Source organism: Cnephaeus nilssonii (assembly GCF_951640355.1).
Source record: "Cnephaeus nilssonii genome assembly, chromosome: 9".
NCBI classification, from domain to species: Eukaryota; Metazoa; Chordata; class Mammalia; order Chiroptera; family Vespertilionidae; genus Cnephaeus; species Cnephaeus nilssonii.
Genome location: NC_137080.1, coordinates 55,937,190 through 55,955,475, shown reverse-complemented (window position 1 = coordinate 55,955,475; position 18,286 = coordinate 55,937,190). Strand labels below are relative to the sequence as shown.

At 40.3% G+C, this 18,286-nt stretch overlaps 1 protein-coding gene across 10 annotated transcripts in view; it reads right to left on the bottom strand.

Annotated features, from left to right (window-relative positions):
• The window catches only part of SNAP91 (synaptosome associated protein 91), a 128,979-nt gene extending 111,276 nt beyond the window's left edge, over window positions 1-17,703 (bottom strand). For 7 of the 10 annotated variants that reach the window (XR_013814001.1, XM_079780736.1, XM_079780735.1 and 4 more), the window contains exons 1-2: window positions 17,053-17,299; window positions 16,074-16,233 (exon numbers count right to left, since the gene is read on the bottom strand). Coding sequence is in view for 9 of the 10 variants with exons in the window: in XM_079780736.1 (XP_079636862.1) it covers window positions 16,074-16,203 (130 nt within the window). In the remaining variant the exon portion in view is untranslated. Of the gene's footprint in view, window positions 1-16,073; window positions 16,234-16,841; window positions 16,936-17,052; window positions 17,300-17,325; window positions 17,419-17,608 lie in introns of those variants that run through there. The other 3 variants (XM_079780738.1, XM_079780737.1, XM_079780739.1) reach the window with 3 other exon arrangements.
• Window positions 17,704-18,286: the final 583 nt, after the last annotated feature.

Here is an 18,286-nt window from a genome sequence, read left to right as displayed (position 1 = left end):
TGTAACAATTAAATGGTGTTGTAATGGGTTTTGTTTGGGATTATTGCTACTTCTGAATGACACTAGAGACACAGACAACATGATGCAAAGGAAAAAAGAATTCTTGCAGTTAGAACCCTTGATGAAATTCTGACTCCTCCCCTCATTGGCTATGGGACCTTCGATGGTCTCTAACCTCTTTAGGCCTCATTTCCCCCCTCTATAAAGTAGAAATAAAAGTTATTTGCCTCAAATGGTGTTTGTGAGGATAATAGCAATTGATTTCTTGATTTTAATTCCCTTAAATCTTATAGGGAAAGACAGACTACTAATGCATTATTCATCAAACAAGTGAATCAAGAATTATTTTACATTGAAAAAAAAACCCATATCCATGTACTTGTACCTGAGTAGCAATTCAAAGAGAATCTCTTGGTACTAAAATTCAAATGTGCTTTGCATAACTTATATTTTAATGCAATTGATTAATACCAAACCTGATGCGTTGAGAAAGTTTAGGTTTTAAATGCAAAAACTCAAAACATCCTTTTTCTGCCTCACAATAGCTATAACTGTCTCTGTTAAAAGCAAAATAGAGAGTCATCCTTTTGCTATTAAACAGAGCAGGGAAGAAAAACTTCCCATGGCCTAACCAAACAAATCTCCGAATTACTAGCTTTTAAAGACAAGGTCAAGGTCACTGGCAAGTGAAACCTGGGCTTGGAACCATCCAAGATGAATGCCAATTCTGGAAGTCTAGGTAAAATCAGAGAGCAGTTTACCTTAGTATCCAGTATGAATAAATTGCCTAGACAAGTGATGGCAAATCTGTTTCATCTTAAGCATCACCTATGATTGACAACAGAAATCCAAAACAGTGTATATGGATGCACTTGGGGACCAAATCAAAGCTCTGAAGAAAAGAGTGCCAGGGTCAATCTGCAATGTCTGCCAAGGATGAAGGAATATACAGTGAGTCTACTGGCCAGCTAGTCATCCATTTCCAGAATCCCCCAGCATCACTGAAAGAAAACTTAGCAGCTAGCTTATTGCTAGATAATAACGACCACATTCTTACAGCAGTGGCCTGATACAATTTTATTTTTGGCAGTCCCAGTGGCATAAAATAAGTGTTTTTAAGGTAGAAGTGACAAGCTGTAATCCAATTTCTTTTTCCTTTGGACAGGGTGAGGTCAATGCTGTTTGTTCACATCCCATTTCCTTCCCCTTCTGGACTCACAGCTAGACCTTCCCCTACATTTTGGCGAGGCCACTGAGCTCTTGCTAATGGAACACAGGTGAAACGTTGTGCAGGCCTGGACCTTACTCCCCTTTCTGTCTGCCTTTCTCGGTTAGATAGATGCACAGAATCCAGTGGAGCACTCTGAAACCTTAGGGGATGGAATCCCTAGATGGAACATGCTGCTCACAGAAGTCTGTGATGTGAGAAAAAAATAAAATTGTATCAGGCCACTATCTCTTGGAATTTCCAATTAAGGATTTCTGGTTGAGAGTGACAATTATAGTATCACTAGAGGCCCAGTGCACAAATTCGTGCACAGGTGGGGTCCGGCTGGGGGGAGGGGCTGCAGGTAGTTGGCCAGCTGGTCCTGCCCCTGATCAGGGTTGGAGGGGGGGCGATTGGGGGTGGGGCCGGCTGGGGGAGGGGCCACGGGCTATTGGCCAGCCACCCCGACTTCTGGTCAAACTCCCTGTTGAACTCCTGGTGGAACTCCCAGTTGAGGGGACAATTTGCATATTAGCCTTTTATTATATAGGATGCCACATACTCACATGGGCAAACCATGCCCTGAGCACAGCAAATCAGAATTCTTCCCTCTGATTTTGTAAAACTCTAGCAGTAGGGAGAGAGTCTCTTTCTCTGGGTGAGGCGCGGTGATGTGACCCTGGGAGCTTCAGCCCACCGTGTTTCCAGACGCACTGAGAAAGAGCTTGAGAATGAAGCAGATGCTCCACTATTGTGTGAAGTGGAGGCAAGAGAAACAGGAGGTGGATGGGGATCTTGAACAAAGACCAGAGAGGCCCAGCTTCCTCCCTGCCTTTCTCTCAGATTGGTGACAAGGGCCAAAGTGATCCTCTCTGTGCTCAAACTAGTTTGACCTACATTCCTGTAACCCCCTAATCAAAGTGGTCCTGATCAATGTGGGTATACTAGTATAAGGTATATAAGGTGGAAAGTAAAAATCCTTAAACCCTCAGACAATATTTTGAAATATATTGTACTAAACTATATAGTATAGGCATATACATACTTTTAAAAAATGAAAACCAGATCATATATCATTAATTGTCTTCCCAGGTCAAATATACTTTAAGAATCTCATTTTTCAAAGTTGCCCACTATTATATTGTTTGGATACACCATCACTTTTTAAGTATTTAGGTGTATTCAATTTTGTGTTCCTATAATACATTGCTGCAACAGGCACCCTTGAATGCATGTTTTTTTCTATTTTTCCTTTCATTTATCTGAGATAAACTTACAGCAGTCAAATTGCTGGGTCAAAGGACTTTCAAAAGTTTTGATTAAGACTGCCAATATGCCCTCCCAAATGAATGCCCAATTTGTACTCTTATTTTTCCATCTGAACAAGTAATGCTGAACTCAATTAAAGAAGCACTTCTGTCTGAGTCCACAGCACACTAAGGGAAATTATTAGCAGAACCCCTCAGAAGAACCAAAGTCAAATCTCCATTCTACTGAGATACGTTTATAGAACATTCTTGACAGAGTAATGCTACTATAGCACACAGTTCTTCACAAAATGCAATAAAGTGCAACTAAAAATGAAGTGGCTTCTTTGAAACCATGATGAGAATTCTTGTATTCTTGTAGGGAAAAAAGAACAAGTAGAGAACCACAAAGCAAGGAGGAGATGCAGGTGTTAAATAGTCAGTTCAGCCTGTTCATTGGCGCAGACTCAAATCAGCCCTCCATGGAACCTTCCACCTTCCATGGCTAAGGTCATGCTCATTCAAAGGTAGACGAAATCAGAATGATAAGTGTTAAAGTACTTATGGAAGATGCCAGAAAAACATGAATACACTGCAATCCTGTTGGGTCAGGGAGACAAAAATAACAAAATTTCATTAATCGTGGGTCTAACAGAATTATTTATCTAGATGATGGAGGGTTTTGTAAGCTGTACAATTTGACATTAATCAAGTAGATGGTGAGATTATAGGATTTTTTTTAAATTTTATTTCAGCCCTTAAGGAAGAATCAATAGGCTCTCTTCTGACATGGTTTTAATATTTATCTTGAGGAAAAGAATTACAGTGCACGGTGATGTGAAAACAACTGTGTTTTTTAAAAAAAATATATTTTATTGATTTTTTACAGAGAGGAAGGGAGAGGGATAGAGAGCTAGAAACATTGATGAGAGAGAAACATCGACCAGCTGCCTCCTGCACACCCCCTACAGGGGATGTGCCCGCAACCAATGTACATGCCCTTGACCGGAATCGAACCTGGGACCTTTCAGTCCGCAGACCGACGCTCTATCCACTGAGCCAAACCAGTTTCGGCAGAAAACAACTGGTTTTACAGAGAATAGGAGAAAGGTAAAGTTCTTCACTAGGATATTTACTTAACCTAAACTTCAATAACTTTAGTTTTTTCTTTGGTGTTTCAGCCTAAAAACAAATCCAGTGAAGTATGGGAAGAACATACTTAGATATACTTAATGTATATGGTGATTTTGTGGGGTTATTTTTGTTTTTTTGTTTTGGATTTTTAATAGTTAAGCCTAATTTATAAAATTCTATAATTTCAGTGATGGATAGTTAACAAGTGTTATAAATTATGTCACCACAATAATAAGACCAAACTAAATGGCCTTTAAATTGAAGTTTGCTTTCATACATAGTTTTTTGGAAGACTTTTAACTACAAGTCTGTAATCTTTTTAGTCTTCACTGTCACCAATGGCATAAGTAGCATTCTCCTGTGTCAAAACCATGACCCAAGAAGCAAGCAACAGACAAGAAGAGGGAAAAGATAAAATGAGGTCAGACTAACAGGACTAGTCCTGGAACACCGTCGGGGACTAATATATGCTGTGCACTGTGTCAGAAGTGCCCTGGGCTATATTTGCATTTATGGTGAATGTTAAATCAGACGGTTAAAATGTATGTGTTTGTGTATCTATATGTGTGTGCATGTGTGTGTGTCTATGTGTATATATATGTACGGATATATATGTACATGTGAATATACACATAGACACACTCTATCTATCTATGTTTAAATATTTTTACATTTCCCACATGACCTACACAGAGGCTATTTTCTGGCATATATAGCAATCAGACCTAGGTGAACAAAGCAATGGCCCATTAGGACATCTGCTGAAGGCAGATAAGAATTATCCAATACTATTCAATACTGACACATGTAGAATGTGTGATTTTGCCTCTTTGGGATTCAGCTTCCTCATCTATAAAAATGAAGAGGTTGGACAATTTCTAAGATTCTCTCCAGCCTAGAAGATCCTCCTGGCCCCAGCCCCTGTTCTGGCCCCTGTTCACAACTCAGGTCTCATCTATTAACATTTTCAGTCCTCTTCAACTCAGTTTTGCAGCAACCCTTAAGTTCTTTAAATTCCTAAAATGTGCCTTGCTCACCCTGAGCCTCTTCCTAGATAAGATAATGCAGCAGTCCTTGTCCTCACCTAAGTAAATCCCACTCATTCTTCAAGTCTGAGCTTAAACATCACTGCCTCTGTAATGGACCTCCACTGTAGTCTTTGCCTTCCCTGTTAAAACGTAGTCCCTTTTTAACCACCTGTAATTACTTCTTTCATTTTCGGTCTCCCCTACTAAGTCCCAAGCTCTCTGATGCCAAAAGCTGTGTGTGTCTTGTTCACCATGGTGTTGCTGTCCTGGCATTTCGTAAATACCCAAATATTTGTTAAATGAATAAATAATGGGCTTGTGCTAAATAAGCCACTGAAAGCCTCAACACTGAAAGTAATTTCTAATCTTTCCAAACAGGTCGCTAAAAACTAAATTAAATATGCCAACATTTATTGCTCTCTTTACAAAGGCAGAACAATCCAAGGTTTTAGCTTAAGCTTGTCTCCTTTCCTCACTGCTTTTCTAAAATCCTAAAGTTAATGGTAATATTATTATGTTAATGAGTAATATCACGATAGATTCAGTGAATAATATGATTTCGGTGAAAATTAAGAGTATGTAGCTACTTCTGAAATAATGCTTTTCTTCTGTATCTATCCTTACTATTCATAATGTATGTATTCATGAAATATAAAATGGAAACTAAAAAGCAATGTTACTCAAAGGTATCCAACTCAGAACAAAATAAAGCAAATATACGCGCGCGCGCGCGCGCGCACACACACACACACACACACACACAAAATGCTAGCAAAGAATTTTCTCTGATACTAACACCTAATCATCTACTATCTAATCATTGATGATATGCATGCACCAAGACAAGAACACGTATGCTTTCAATACATAGCCAAAAAAACTCTTCTTATTCAGAATATACTTTCCCCCAATTAAGTTTTTATCTTATCATAAAAATGCAATTGTTGAGAGACTGTTAGGAAATAAACATTAACTATCCACATTGGCAATTTACTGTTTCCTTTATTTGTTTGCTTTCCTCTGATACTAGACTTTTATCCATAACCTTAAGAGAAAATGGATCAAGTTGTAACTCCTTGTTCTTCTGAAAGGTTAGCAAGTAAAGGTAAAATTTTAAAATAGAAATAAGGAAAAAAGGGCCTAAAATTTGGGAAATAGGAAATGTGTAATAAAAATATCATTTAGCAAATGTTTACTAAAACCTGCTCCCATGCTATGTCTGGTGTTAGGGATAAGGCAGCCTCAACTGCAGACCAGAGAGAGAAAGAAACCATGGAACAGAATCCTCCCACCGCTTTGGAGTGATATGACAAGGATATATGTACAGGGACAGAAGCTCTGAAAAAGAATGGCTAATGTAGGTTTTAGAAATGAGATTTTTAAAATGTATTAAACACAGAAAGAGCATGTGCAAAGGCCCCAAAGGTACAGAGTACAGTGTAACTACTGAATTTCAAAGTGGCTCAGGAAAGGACTGTGGTGTTTGTGTTGGGGGTGGGGATTGGTGGAGAATAGAGGATAGGAAAACAGGTTGGTTCCATTTCTAGCATACAGGTAGACTGTAAAAAAAAACCACCAAACACCTGATAATCCAGATAAATAATACAAGCATCCTTCCAACCATTTGGGTAAATGCAGAAGAAAAGCAATCCTCAGGGCTGAAAAAAAAAAAAAAAGATGCAGAAAACCACATGGTAAACTGATACTGAAGAGAAGGCTCCCTGAGGCCATGTGTTAATGTGAGTGGATAGAGGCTTAGATTTTAAGAGCCCTGTGGGGAACAGGAACAAGGTCTTTGGGAATAAGGAAGGAGGCTAGCTGGAACTAAGATCTCCATATAAATCTAGAATTCTCATAGAGTTACTCCCTTAGTAATATTAGAAGAAAAACAAAAACTAAAAGAACACCTTCCAGCAAAGAAGACAACAGAAAAACTTGTCCCACCCAGCTTAGGTTCTGGGTAGATGAAGAAAAAGAATAACTATAGTTTCCCTCTGTCTAAGACTATGATTCAAATGTAGACTACAGATTCATACTCCTCTAGCAGGAGACCCTCAGAGCCATATATGTTTCAGAATTTAAGATTTTTCAGATTTTTACAAAAATAATATGATACATACTAAAGTACAACATATATTAAGTAACACCCAGTACAATCTGGACAACACACATAATATGAGCATATTTCTGTAGCTCAACACATGAAAATTCATGGCATGTAGTATAATGGCTATTATCAGGTCAAATTTTGCTGCCAAATGATTTTGGAGGGAGGAGGGAAGGTCTTCTGAGCTTTTTTGATTTTCTAAATATCAACCTAGACTTGTACTAGTTCAGAAACTCCAATAGCAGAAATCAACTTAAGATGCTCCCAAGGTGGTAGCACTGGGAGACTTCGCAGAAGCAAATATAAATTCTCTAGAGGTGATCCTAGGCGCTCAGGATTCCCATAGATGAAGTCCTAACCAACATGATTTAAGAGTCCAAAATTACAAAACACATGAGGAAACAAATCTTGAGTGAGGATTAGGCAAAAATAATAGCAGAAATAGAACTTCATGTAATGAGTCTATGAGATATAAAATGAATTGTATTCAAAATGGTAAAGAAATAAAAGAGGAACTCAAACATGTGAGCAAGAAATGTATGTTATAAAAAACAAAATTGAAAAACTTTAAAAATGAAAAAAGTTAATAAATAATATTAAAAACCAAGGAGGATTAAAAGCAAAAAAGACATAGCTAAAGATAGAATTAATGATCTGGAAGATATCTGAAAAACAAAGCAGGCTAAACAGTGAAGGAAATAGAAACTACGAAAGGTATATCTAGAAACATAAGGTTATAATGAGGAAGTCTAGCATATGTATAATCATATTTGAACAAGAGAAAAAAGAATGAGTGTAGGCAACAATTAATGGTAACTGAAATGCTGAGAATTTTCCAGAACTGATGAGAGACATGAATTCTCAGATTCAGGGAATCCAACAAGTTCCAAATAGGATAAATAAAAAGAAGGTTACATCTAAACACACATACACTACAGAAGGACAAAGCAAACAGATTTTAAAAGCAGCCACAAAAACAAAGAGATCACCTAAAGTCAGGTAGACTAATAGTTGACTTCTTAAGAACAATAATGGAAACCAAGAGTTAAATATTATTCTCAAAGAGAAAATAACTGCCAATATAAAACTGTATATACAGACAAACTAACCCTATATAAAAATAAACGCAAAATAGATTAAAGACTTAAATATAAGACCTGGAACCATAAAACCCCTAGAAGAAAACATGGGTAATAAAGTCTTTGACATCACTTTTAGTAATATTTTTTTATATGTCTCCTCAGGCAAGGGAAACAAAGCATAAAAATAAACAAATGGACTACATCAAACTAAAATGTTTTTGCACAGTGAACAAAACCATCAACAAAACAGAAAGACAAGCTACTGAATGAAGAAGATATTTGCCAATGATACATCTGATAAGGGGTTAATAGCCAAAATTTAAAAAGAACTCATACAACTCAACATAAAAAATAATAATAATCCAATTAAAAAATGGGCAGAAGACCTGAATAGACATTTCTCCAAAGAGGACATACAAATGGCCAACAGACATATGCAAAGATGCTCAACGTTACTAATAATCAGGGAAATCAAGTTAAAACCACAATGAGATATCACCTCACACCTGTCAGAAGGGCTATCATCAATAAATCAGCAAACAACAAGTGTTGGTGAGGATGTGGAGAAAAGGGAACTCTTATGTACTGTTGGAATTGTAAATTGGTGCAACCACTATGAAGATCAATATGGAGGTTCCTCAAATAATTAAAAATAGAACTATTATGTCACCCAGCAATTCCTCTTATGGGTATTTATCTGAAGAAATACAAAACAGTGATCTGCAAAGATATATGCACCCCTATGGTTACTACAGCACTATTTACAATAGCCAAGATAGGGAAACAACCTAAGTGTCCATCAATAAATGAATGGATAAAAAAGCAGTGGTACATATATACAATATAATATTACTTGGCCATACAAAAGAATGAAATCTTACCATCTGTGATAACATGGATGGACCCAGAGGGTATTATGCTAAGTGAAATAAGTCAAATAAAGAAAGACAAACATCATATGATTTCACTTATATGTGGAATCTAAAAAACAAAATTAATGAACAAACTATACAAACTTATAGATACAGAGAACAAATCAGCGGTCACCAGATGGAAGGGGCTTAGGGAATATGGGTGAAAGGGATTAAGAAGTACAAATTGCCAGTCATAAAAATAGTCCCTGGGATGTAAAGTGCAGCACAGGGAATAGAGTCAATGATATTATAATAACTGTATGGTGCCAGATGGGTACTAGACTTATTGGGGTGCTTACTTCCCAAGGTGTATAAATGTCTAATCACTACGCTCTACACTTGAAATGAATATAATATTGTATGTTAACTATAATTGAAAAATATTTCTTAAAAAAAGAAAGTAAAAACAAGAAAATCTTAGACATAATGAAGTAATGGTGACCAAAGAAGTCAAGGTGGATATATTTAAATAAACACTGCCTGTATTGAATAATAATATCTAGCTTTGGAGTTTAAAACTATGATGAAATTAAAACACTGGACAGTTATAGCATGTAAGTAAAAAGGGGGTGATTGGAGTTAAAAGTTTCTAAATTTGTTTTGTTTGGGAGGAAAAAAGACATACTGACCTACTTTTGTCTTTAAGTATGCATATTAAAATCTTAAGGGTAATCACTAAAAAAACAGAAATTATATAGCTTCCAAATTATCAAAGGGGAAAGTTGAAGTTAAAGTACAAACTGAAGCAACTGAAAAGAGGGGGCATAGAGCAAGCCTGGAGAAGTAGTAAGGGCAAACCACTACGGATTGTATATATTAGTTGCTATGGTGGTGGTAGTAGCAGTAATAGTACTAGTAGTAGCAACAACAACAATTATACTAGTAATGGTTAGCGGGAGGAGTAGTAGTAATAACCGATGTTCTTTCCACATTCATGTGTTAAACTCTGGGCTAGGGGTTCTACATGCATTATTTCATTTGTTCCTCACCAAAAGTGAGGTCAGTACTATTATTAATCTTCATTTTACAGTTGAGGTTTATTAATGATCTAAACCAAGGCAGAAGACAGCTAAATAACGAGATTGCAGAGAGTTTTTAATAATTAATCACCCACTGGATTTGAGAGATGAGGGATAACTCTCAGGTTCATGGCTTGTGTAATGCCTAGTTCCTAATAGCAATTCCAATTTTTCATGCATGAATTAAGCCAATCAAAGACACAGAACATCCAAAGGAGTAGAGTTGGGTTTGTTTTCTTTGGAATGGCGAGTTATTGTTTCAAGAAGTTTGGTCGTGACAGAAAAGCAAGGATGCCAGAGGCCACAGAGTCCAAGGAGAGTTGTGTGTAGGTGGTTTTGCTTGTTTTAAATTGAGATACTTGAACATATTTATAAGAGAGATAGAAAGAGAGGTTAACATACTGATGACAAAGAATAAATGATGTAGGAAGAAGGAGAATTATAATTGAAAATAAAAGTGCCAACTCTAGGAAAATAATCAAGGCCAAAAAACAAAACCACACAAAGCAGGCCCAGATCCCGCTTCTCTCTTTCCTGAGCAGCCAGGAATGGCTCATGACAAAATCCCTCAGAAGATATTAGGTCCTCCATAAAAATGCATACGAGAGCCCTGGCCAGTGTGGCTCAGTTGGTTGAGCATCGTCCTATACACTGAAACATCACCAATTTGAATCCCCATCAGGGCACATACCCAGTTTGTGGGTTCAACTGAAGGCAACCAACCAATGTCTCTCTCTCTCTCTCTCCTTGTCCTTTCCTCTCTCTCTAAAATAAATAAAAATATTTTTTTAAATGCCTAAGAGAGAAACCTTATGGACACACATGGAAGGGTGAAGGCTTCAGGGTACAGTTCCCTCTCTGGTTTGTGCTCTAAGGAAGACTCCATCATTTCTTACTTCAGGTCATCACACATTTGACACCGGGATGCCATTCAACTATCCCTCCCCTCTCCCAACCCCCTTCATGAGAAACAAACGAGTGAGCACATTACATAAACACTTAAGAAAAAACAGTCAACATTTCCCTTCACAAGCAAACAATATATTTCTCCACAAAGAAAAAGGAATTTACAATATTTTTTAATGGCAAGAAATGTGGCTTTTCAAATTATTTAACTACACCAGGATTATATCTGCAGGCTCTCTCAGGAGCTGCAGGCTCAGGAGCTGAGTCAACTAACCTACGACTCTGTATAAAGAAAGCGTCCTCGGCCCTGAGGGAGCAGGGTTGAGTATCACTTCTGACCTTCTTTACCAAGTTATTGAAACCCAGATAAGCTCCAAAGAACACTCTATCCTAGCATCGATCAATTTGAAGAGAGGAGGTAAGATATTTATTTGTGAAAAGCTAAGAGAGAGATCTATGGCAACTAAGTGCCCAGATTAAATTACAAATAAGACTTCAGTGACCATTTATTAAACATTAAAGCTAATATGGCAATGTACCCAAAATCGAGATTTTAATCTAAAATGCTGCAAGCTAATACTGAAACTAAGATACGAATTTACCTACTACATATGTAATTTTTATGTATTTTTCCATGTATACAATTTTTTAAACCACTAGGGCAACTTTTAAAACATCAACTTGAGTTACCAATTTTATACTGGTTTTAAGAAGATATCTACTAACCACATTGATTGCCAAAGAGGAAAAAATATTAAAAGGGATCCAAATATATTTAACGTTTAAAAAATTTTCTCTGAAAATGAGGAAGTAAAAAGATCCAGAAAGAAATCCCAATTTTTCCACTAGCTGGTTACAAAGCCTTCGGAGTTACTTTAAGTCATTTCTGAAGCAGGTTCCCTACTACTGCCTGACTCTTGGCACCTCTTTTTCCTCTCTGGCTCCTGCCAACCCCTAAATCTCACAGGCTCTCTTTTGTTTCCTCCTGGGATGCTGAGCATCATCTGAGAAACATCACAGGACCAGGCAGATTGGACCCGTTGGATTTCTGATTTCTGAAACGCTGTTTGGAAGTATATTTTCTTCATCCCTTCTTGGCTGCCTAAAAAAATAATTCAGAGTGTTTTACTGGTATACCACTCATGGGCTGGGTCTTCTGGAGAAATCAAGAAGAAACAGTGTGTCTTGACATAGGAAAATGAAGGGGATATTTAGACAATAATAAATAGTTAAATGAGAATAAATGGAATCAAAGTAAAATATATTTACAGCAATTGTTCAGTAAACTTTTATATATTGTTCCAATTAATTTTATTCAATAAACTTTGCTTACTTTTTTGGATTGTAGCACTATAGAAATCTCTATAAGTTATAACAAATATAGATATGGTATTAACTGAATTAGGAGTTCTATAAATTAAAATATATTTTATAAGCTTCTGCAAATAAACTTTTAGGTTTAAATTTTATGTTTACTCAGAAAATTTCTTACTTAGTAACAGATATTTTATGAACAGAATTAAGGCAGCAGGAATTTTGTGGTAATTTGCCAATATTTGCCTTGAATCAAAACGTTGACCATATTTTACCCTACCCTTTATCAGATATTCTTAAAAGAAATACAGTCATATTTTTTCTTAATATGGGAGGAAAAGAATCACTTAAAAATGAAAAGATCTTAAACATAATATTCAGAACTTGAATCACTTGCTTATTATGTGGGATAAACTCATTATTAAAAACCCTCAAGAGGTTTAAAATACCAAAAAAATAAAATAAAATAAAATAGGATTACTGATAACCAATTTGGCTTTTCATAAGGTTTGGTTGGATGTTAATAGTAATGTCTAAGTTTAAATATAGAAATTGCTCATAAGAACACAACATTTGGGTAAGTACTGGGTACCCTATTGGATCTTGTTACTTTATTATTTGACTCGAGCTATCCTTTAGTCCATCAAAGACCATCAATTACAAAACAGAAAAGGAAAAGCAACTGAAATGTAAAACACTCCTAACCAAGAAGGCAAATACTTGCTAAGTCCTGGGTGTTTTATGTACTATTAAATCTGTACACAAAGTTACAAGGAAAAGGAAATGGGGATGTATAGATAGACCCAGAAAAACTAAGGCCAAATTAACATTCGTTAGGTGTTTAATTGTCATAGGCACAGGGCAACATTATTAGAGTAGGGTAGAGCATAGAATAACAGTTTTACATAATCAAAAATTACCTTAAATATATAATCCTTAACTAGTTTACTTGTATATACAGTTTCTCTGTAGACACTGAAGTATCTATATCCTTTACATTTAATATATAGATGCTGATTATAGCAAAGCTTTTTATGAATATATTTTTCCTCTAAGAAACATACTGTTATTGAAAAAGAGGAAAAAAATCAGAGAATTTATTTCTAGAGGTTTTTTTTTTTAAATTAAATCTCTACCTTCTCTCCACCTACTCGTTTAAAATAAGAAGTAAGTTTTTCAAATGTATAAATCATGTAACATTAAGTGTCGTTTTATAAATCACCATAATTAACAATAATTTTCTTGGCCTATGAAACTACAGAGAAAAAATTGTCTTTTAAATCAGTATTTTAATTAAGTACACTTTTCATAAAGATTTTGAGCCCATTTAATTAACCAGGTATCTAAAAATATTATAGAGCCATATATTCTATTCTTATAATCTTCCAATCTAAACTCTAAACTAAAAAGTTATACACAAATCAAGAAATTATAAATTTTTTGTTTCAAATCCCCAACTCTACATTTTATGCTCTTTTCCTCCCAAGTAGTATTTATTATTTTTCAAACTAAAACACCAACTATTGAAGAATACTTCAGGGCCTACAGTGAAACTTAGTTATGTGTTTGTATGTTTTAATGACTGATGTGACTCACTTTTATAACTAGTACGTTACTGAAAACCTGTGAATAAATTACTAAGGTAGTTTACTGTTAAAGAAACTGCACCAGGAATCCTGAGTGAAGATGCCATCTTACAATGCATATAAATATAATATTATGCATATTCAGATTCTCTGTATCATCTTTTCTTAAATTAGAACATATCAGTAATGTGCTATCTATCTTCCCAAATTCCTAAGATTGGTTGTAAGTGAAAATAATGTATGACTTAGTGGAAAAGTAAAATGTAAAAAACAATACTTCTCAGTATGTGCCTTTTGCTCTTTTTTTTTTTTGGGGGGGGGGACAGATTTAAATGTTGTTTTTTCATGCATTTCATAGAGACTGCACTGAGTACATGAGTTGTGAGGCCCAATTTCACTCAAAGCCTTGCTGGCATTTTCAAGGTTAGACCATTCAGGCTAATATGGTTCCTTCCCCCAACTCTCCAACGAAGAATTTTACTAAATAAACCGCAGATGGCAGTTAAGTACAGTGGTAAAAGCTGTGATAGTTAATTATCTTGCCTGAACCAGTTAAGTAGTGACAAATAAATAATGTAAAGCCCATTGCCTGGCATACAGTAACTGCTCAATAAATGTTTAGCTCATATGATTATTCACATTAATAATTCAATACCAATTCCTGACTTTAGCTGCTTTCTTTAAATATGGAATCTTATCCCAAAGTTCCACATCTTCAAAATCACCCCACTTCCTAACATATGCTGCAAATACTGGAAAACCTTCCACCTTAAAACATTTTAAGGAACTTTTTTGACATCTAAAAGATTAAGATGACTGATGACATATTTAGATATGGAAAAGTCAGTCTCTATCTGAAAATATTTTAATGAAATGCTCAAACCTGCGAATGTTTTCTGAAGTGTATTGATATACTAATCTATTATTTTCATAGCATTTAGCAAATCCACAAACTGTAGCTTTTTATTACGAGGATCTGCTAGACTGACACATACCGTTAAGACATGAGTCACCCTTCCAGTATTGGGGAAACTGATGGAAAGATGGCTAAATGATTCAGCATGCTGCAGCAAAACGAGCTGGTCATGAATTTATAATTTCCACTTCTGTTAGGTGCCCCGGCCCTGGTGGCCTCTCTCATCCTGTACTGCATATGTAGCACATGATACCACAATTAACAAATGTTGTTAAGAATTCCCCCAGGAAAGGAATAATGCTGTTTTCCTTTCAAGCAAGCTTCTAGAAGCAAAACTATTCATTTTTATGGGACAACAGGCTCAGTAGGCTGGAACACCGTGACAGAGTCCGTTGTAAGTTCCATCAAGCTTAGCTTATACGGATAGGACTGGAGTCAATCCTAACACTGGTGCCATTTTCTCAGCCAGTTACACATGGAAGACACTGGGGAAGGCCTGCAAGCAAAAGGAAACCAGAAAAGGGACACAGGACATCAGATGTGAAATGGGTATGGTGGTGTCTGTGTCTCTCATGCCTGCACCGACCTTTGCCAACAAATACCGTAACAGGACAGATCTTAAGCAGGTCCAGAAGACCGAATGGCAACTACAGAACAGATTCTGATGCAGCCTGTTTAGGAGCCTCACTACCCAAAGCAGGGGAAAGGCTTTTTCTAAGTGTCCCTATTTGCCCTTCAATAACAAACGATGGCCTGTCAATCGAAGAAAACATTTGTTTCAGAAATATATAGGTTCCAAACTAATTTTTTCCCATCAAATAACCAATATGAAAAAAAAAGAAGTTACGAATTAAATGTTTTCATCTAAAATCACACCGCCTCAAATGCTGGAAAAGCACATCCATTTTGTGACCACAGCCTCGTGTCATTCTGCCCAGCAGTGTCTGAGAATGGGACAAAGCAGTGTGCCAGGCAGTGTAAAACGGAATCCCCATTACCTACGGAGTGCAATTTCCTCCTTCGGTAGTTTGAATTTATTTCAGTTTGGTGTGGTTATATACAACACACACTCGTGCACCCATCACTCACACCCAAAATCTCAGCAGCCACACTGAAAAAGATGGCATTATCTAAAAACTGTTCAAAATGTATTTACGAAACAACCGGGGTGACAAGTTTGACCTTCCCTAAATCCATCTTATTTCTGCTGTTGTTATGACTGTGCAACCCCTGGTTTCCTCTAACCCGGAGAAGGAAGGGAGCATGGAGAAAGAAAGAAAGAAAGAGGTGAAAAGTGCCTAATACAGAATGTGCAATTTCTTGGTATATCTTATAGCATTAATGAATATGTATATTTTCTCCACCAAGACCTCGGAGGTAAAGAGGCGGGGGGTTGGGGAGGGGGGGCGGGAGTGGCTCAAAGACAAGGTTTGTGGGCTGACCCAAGGAAACAGACACCTCCAGGGTCGGAGATTTCCAGCGCTGGGCAGCCCCGCCCGCTGAGAGTTGCAAAGGCTGCAGCGTTCTGGACAGCGAGCCCAGGCCGCGCCGCCCGCCGGCATCCAGGGCGCCTCTGCCACGCGCGTGTCCCACTTATATAAAGAGATGCTTACAGTCCAGGTGCTTTTTCTTGGGGCCCATCACTTCGTGCGTGGTGGCTTTGCAGACCGCTCTGGCCACAGCGGAGCCCGTCACGCTGTACTGAGCCGCGGCGATCCTGTCCGTGAGCGTTTGGCCCGACATCTTCTCTGGCCGCGTCTACCGCCTCCTCTTCTGCGGGGAAAGGAGAGGGGATGGTCTGGCTTTCAGCGACAGACCCTGCCCTCGGAGCACCCAGGCCTGGCCTCCTCCAGCCGCACGGCGGCTCTCTTCTCCGTCCCCGCCCCGGTACCACCCCTCGGAGCCAGAAACGCGCCCGCTCCTGCAACGCGGTCCAGGGGGTCTTGAGCAAGGGTAGGTCTGTCACGCAACCCCAGCGCGGGCTCCCGCCCCAGCATCCGGTCACCATCCCCTCCAGCGTCGCCTCACCCCTTCGGCGCCCCCAGGCAGCACTTTGCCTGCAACCTGATCCCCAGGTGCCAGACCGGCGTGCTTCGGGGTTATTCCCCGGGCGCTGCGCCCACCGGGTGCCCACCCCTCACCTCCCCACCGTGCAGCCCGCAGGCTTCGGAAAATGAGCTGGATACCCAAGCCCTGGCCGCTTCCCTCCTCCTCCCGCCGCTGCAGCAATGGGCTCGTCCTCCCGCGGCCGCAGTGGAGATTATCCTAACGTTGCGCCATGTTATGCCCGCGCCTCCCTTTCCTCCCTCCGCGTCCAAAGCCTGGCCGAGGCCCTCCGCCCGGGAAGCCTCCCGTCGCCCCCAAATCCCCGCGGCACGGACCGCGCCGCTCTGCGGAGGCGCCCGGGTCTCTGGGCGCCTCGCCCTTCCTGTCAGCAGGGCAGAGATGGGCTGACAGCCCAGCCCCCCGCCGTCCGCAGCGCCGCGGCGCTGTCACCCGGCCGCTGCCCTTCTCCGCGCCCCAGGATTATCCTTCCTGGTCCCCGTGGGCCCTGCCAGGGGGAGGGGGCCCGGCCCAGCCGCGGGTACTCACCCCGCCCCAGGAGCGGCGCCGCCCGCCGCAGGATGAGCCGAGCCTGGGCCACCGAGGGAAGCCGCGCCGGGTGGGTGTGTGCGGCCGCGCGTGGACCCGGTGCCCCGGGCGCGATACCTCCAGCCCCGGCCCAGCCCCTGCCCCCAGCTCCGTGGTCCGTGCGCCCGTCGCCAGTGGCCCCAGGAGCCAGTGCCCGCCCGCCGCCTCCGCCGCCAGCGCCGCCGCGCCGCGTCTCCCCAGCTCTCCGCGCTGCGTCCCCATCCCCGCCCCCACCTCAGCTGTGGCTGCTCCGGCGAGTCAGGTGACGGCGGCGGACAAACCCGGGCGCGCTCTCCGCGGAGCTCCTGGCGGCCCCCTCCCAGCTACTCACACTCGCCGCCCCCTCGAGCCGGGCGCGCCGCGCGCCAGCCTCCCGGGGAAGCGCGGAGAGAGAGGGGGGCGGGATGCGGGGAGGCCGGCGTCCACCCAGCCCTCCACGCCCCGCCGGGCGCCCAGCCCTCCCTCCGCCCGCTGGACCCGCACCCGCGAGCACTCCGCGCGCGCGCGCCGCACACACCTGCCGCCGACTGCGGGATGCGCCTGGGCCGGCGGCGGGGTGGGCGCAGCCCTGCGAGTGGGTTCCGGAGTTCCCTCGGTGAAGGCCAAGGCTAGGGCGTGGTCACGCTCTGTCTGACAGATCCCAGCCCCCTATTCCCTCCTACATTCGTCTCGCACGCGCCCTCCTGTCAAAGGCAGGCTTAGCCCAGATGGGCAGGACGATTTAAAATGTCAGATTCTGCGGACCCACCGCACCCGTTACCTGTGCGTCCTCAACTCCTTGGAGCTCCTCTGCTTGTCTCGAACAATTGGGAGCCTGGGTGGGCAGGTCATTCTAGCCATTCTGGTCTTAAACGGATATTAAGGTCAGCTGCAAGGACGAATAATTAGCAAAGCCATCGATGGAGTCGCAGATCATAGTCACAGGAATCATTTGGGTGTGTAAAGAAAACTCTTTTGGTACCCTTAAAAAGTAATTTCTGCCAATTAAATATAGTGTTTGGATTGCATGCATGAATTTCTAAACAGGGATTTGGGCTCAGTAATAGTTTCACGTGCTGACATTTTCAAAAAATGTTATTTACCTTAACCTAAAAAATATATATTTTTAAGTTTTTAAAGTGGAATCAAAATCAGAACTTGAGTTGTCATTTTCCTTGATATTTTTTTCCTCGCTATGGGAGGCCTCTGTTTGGCC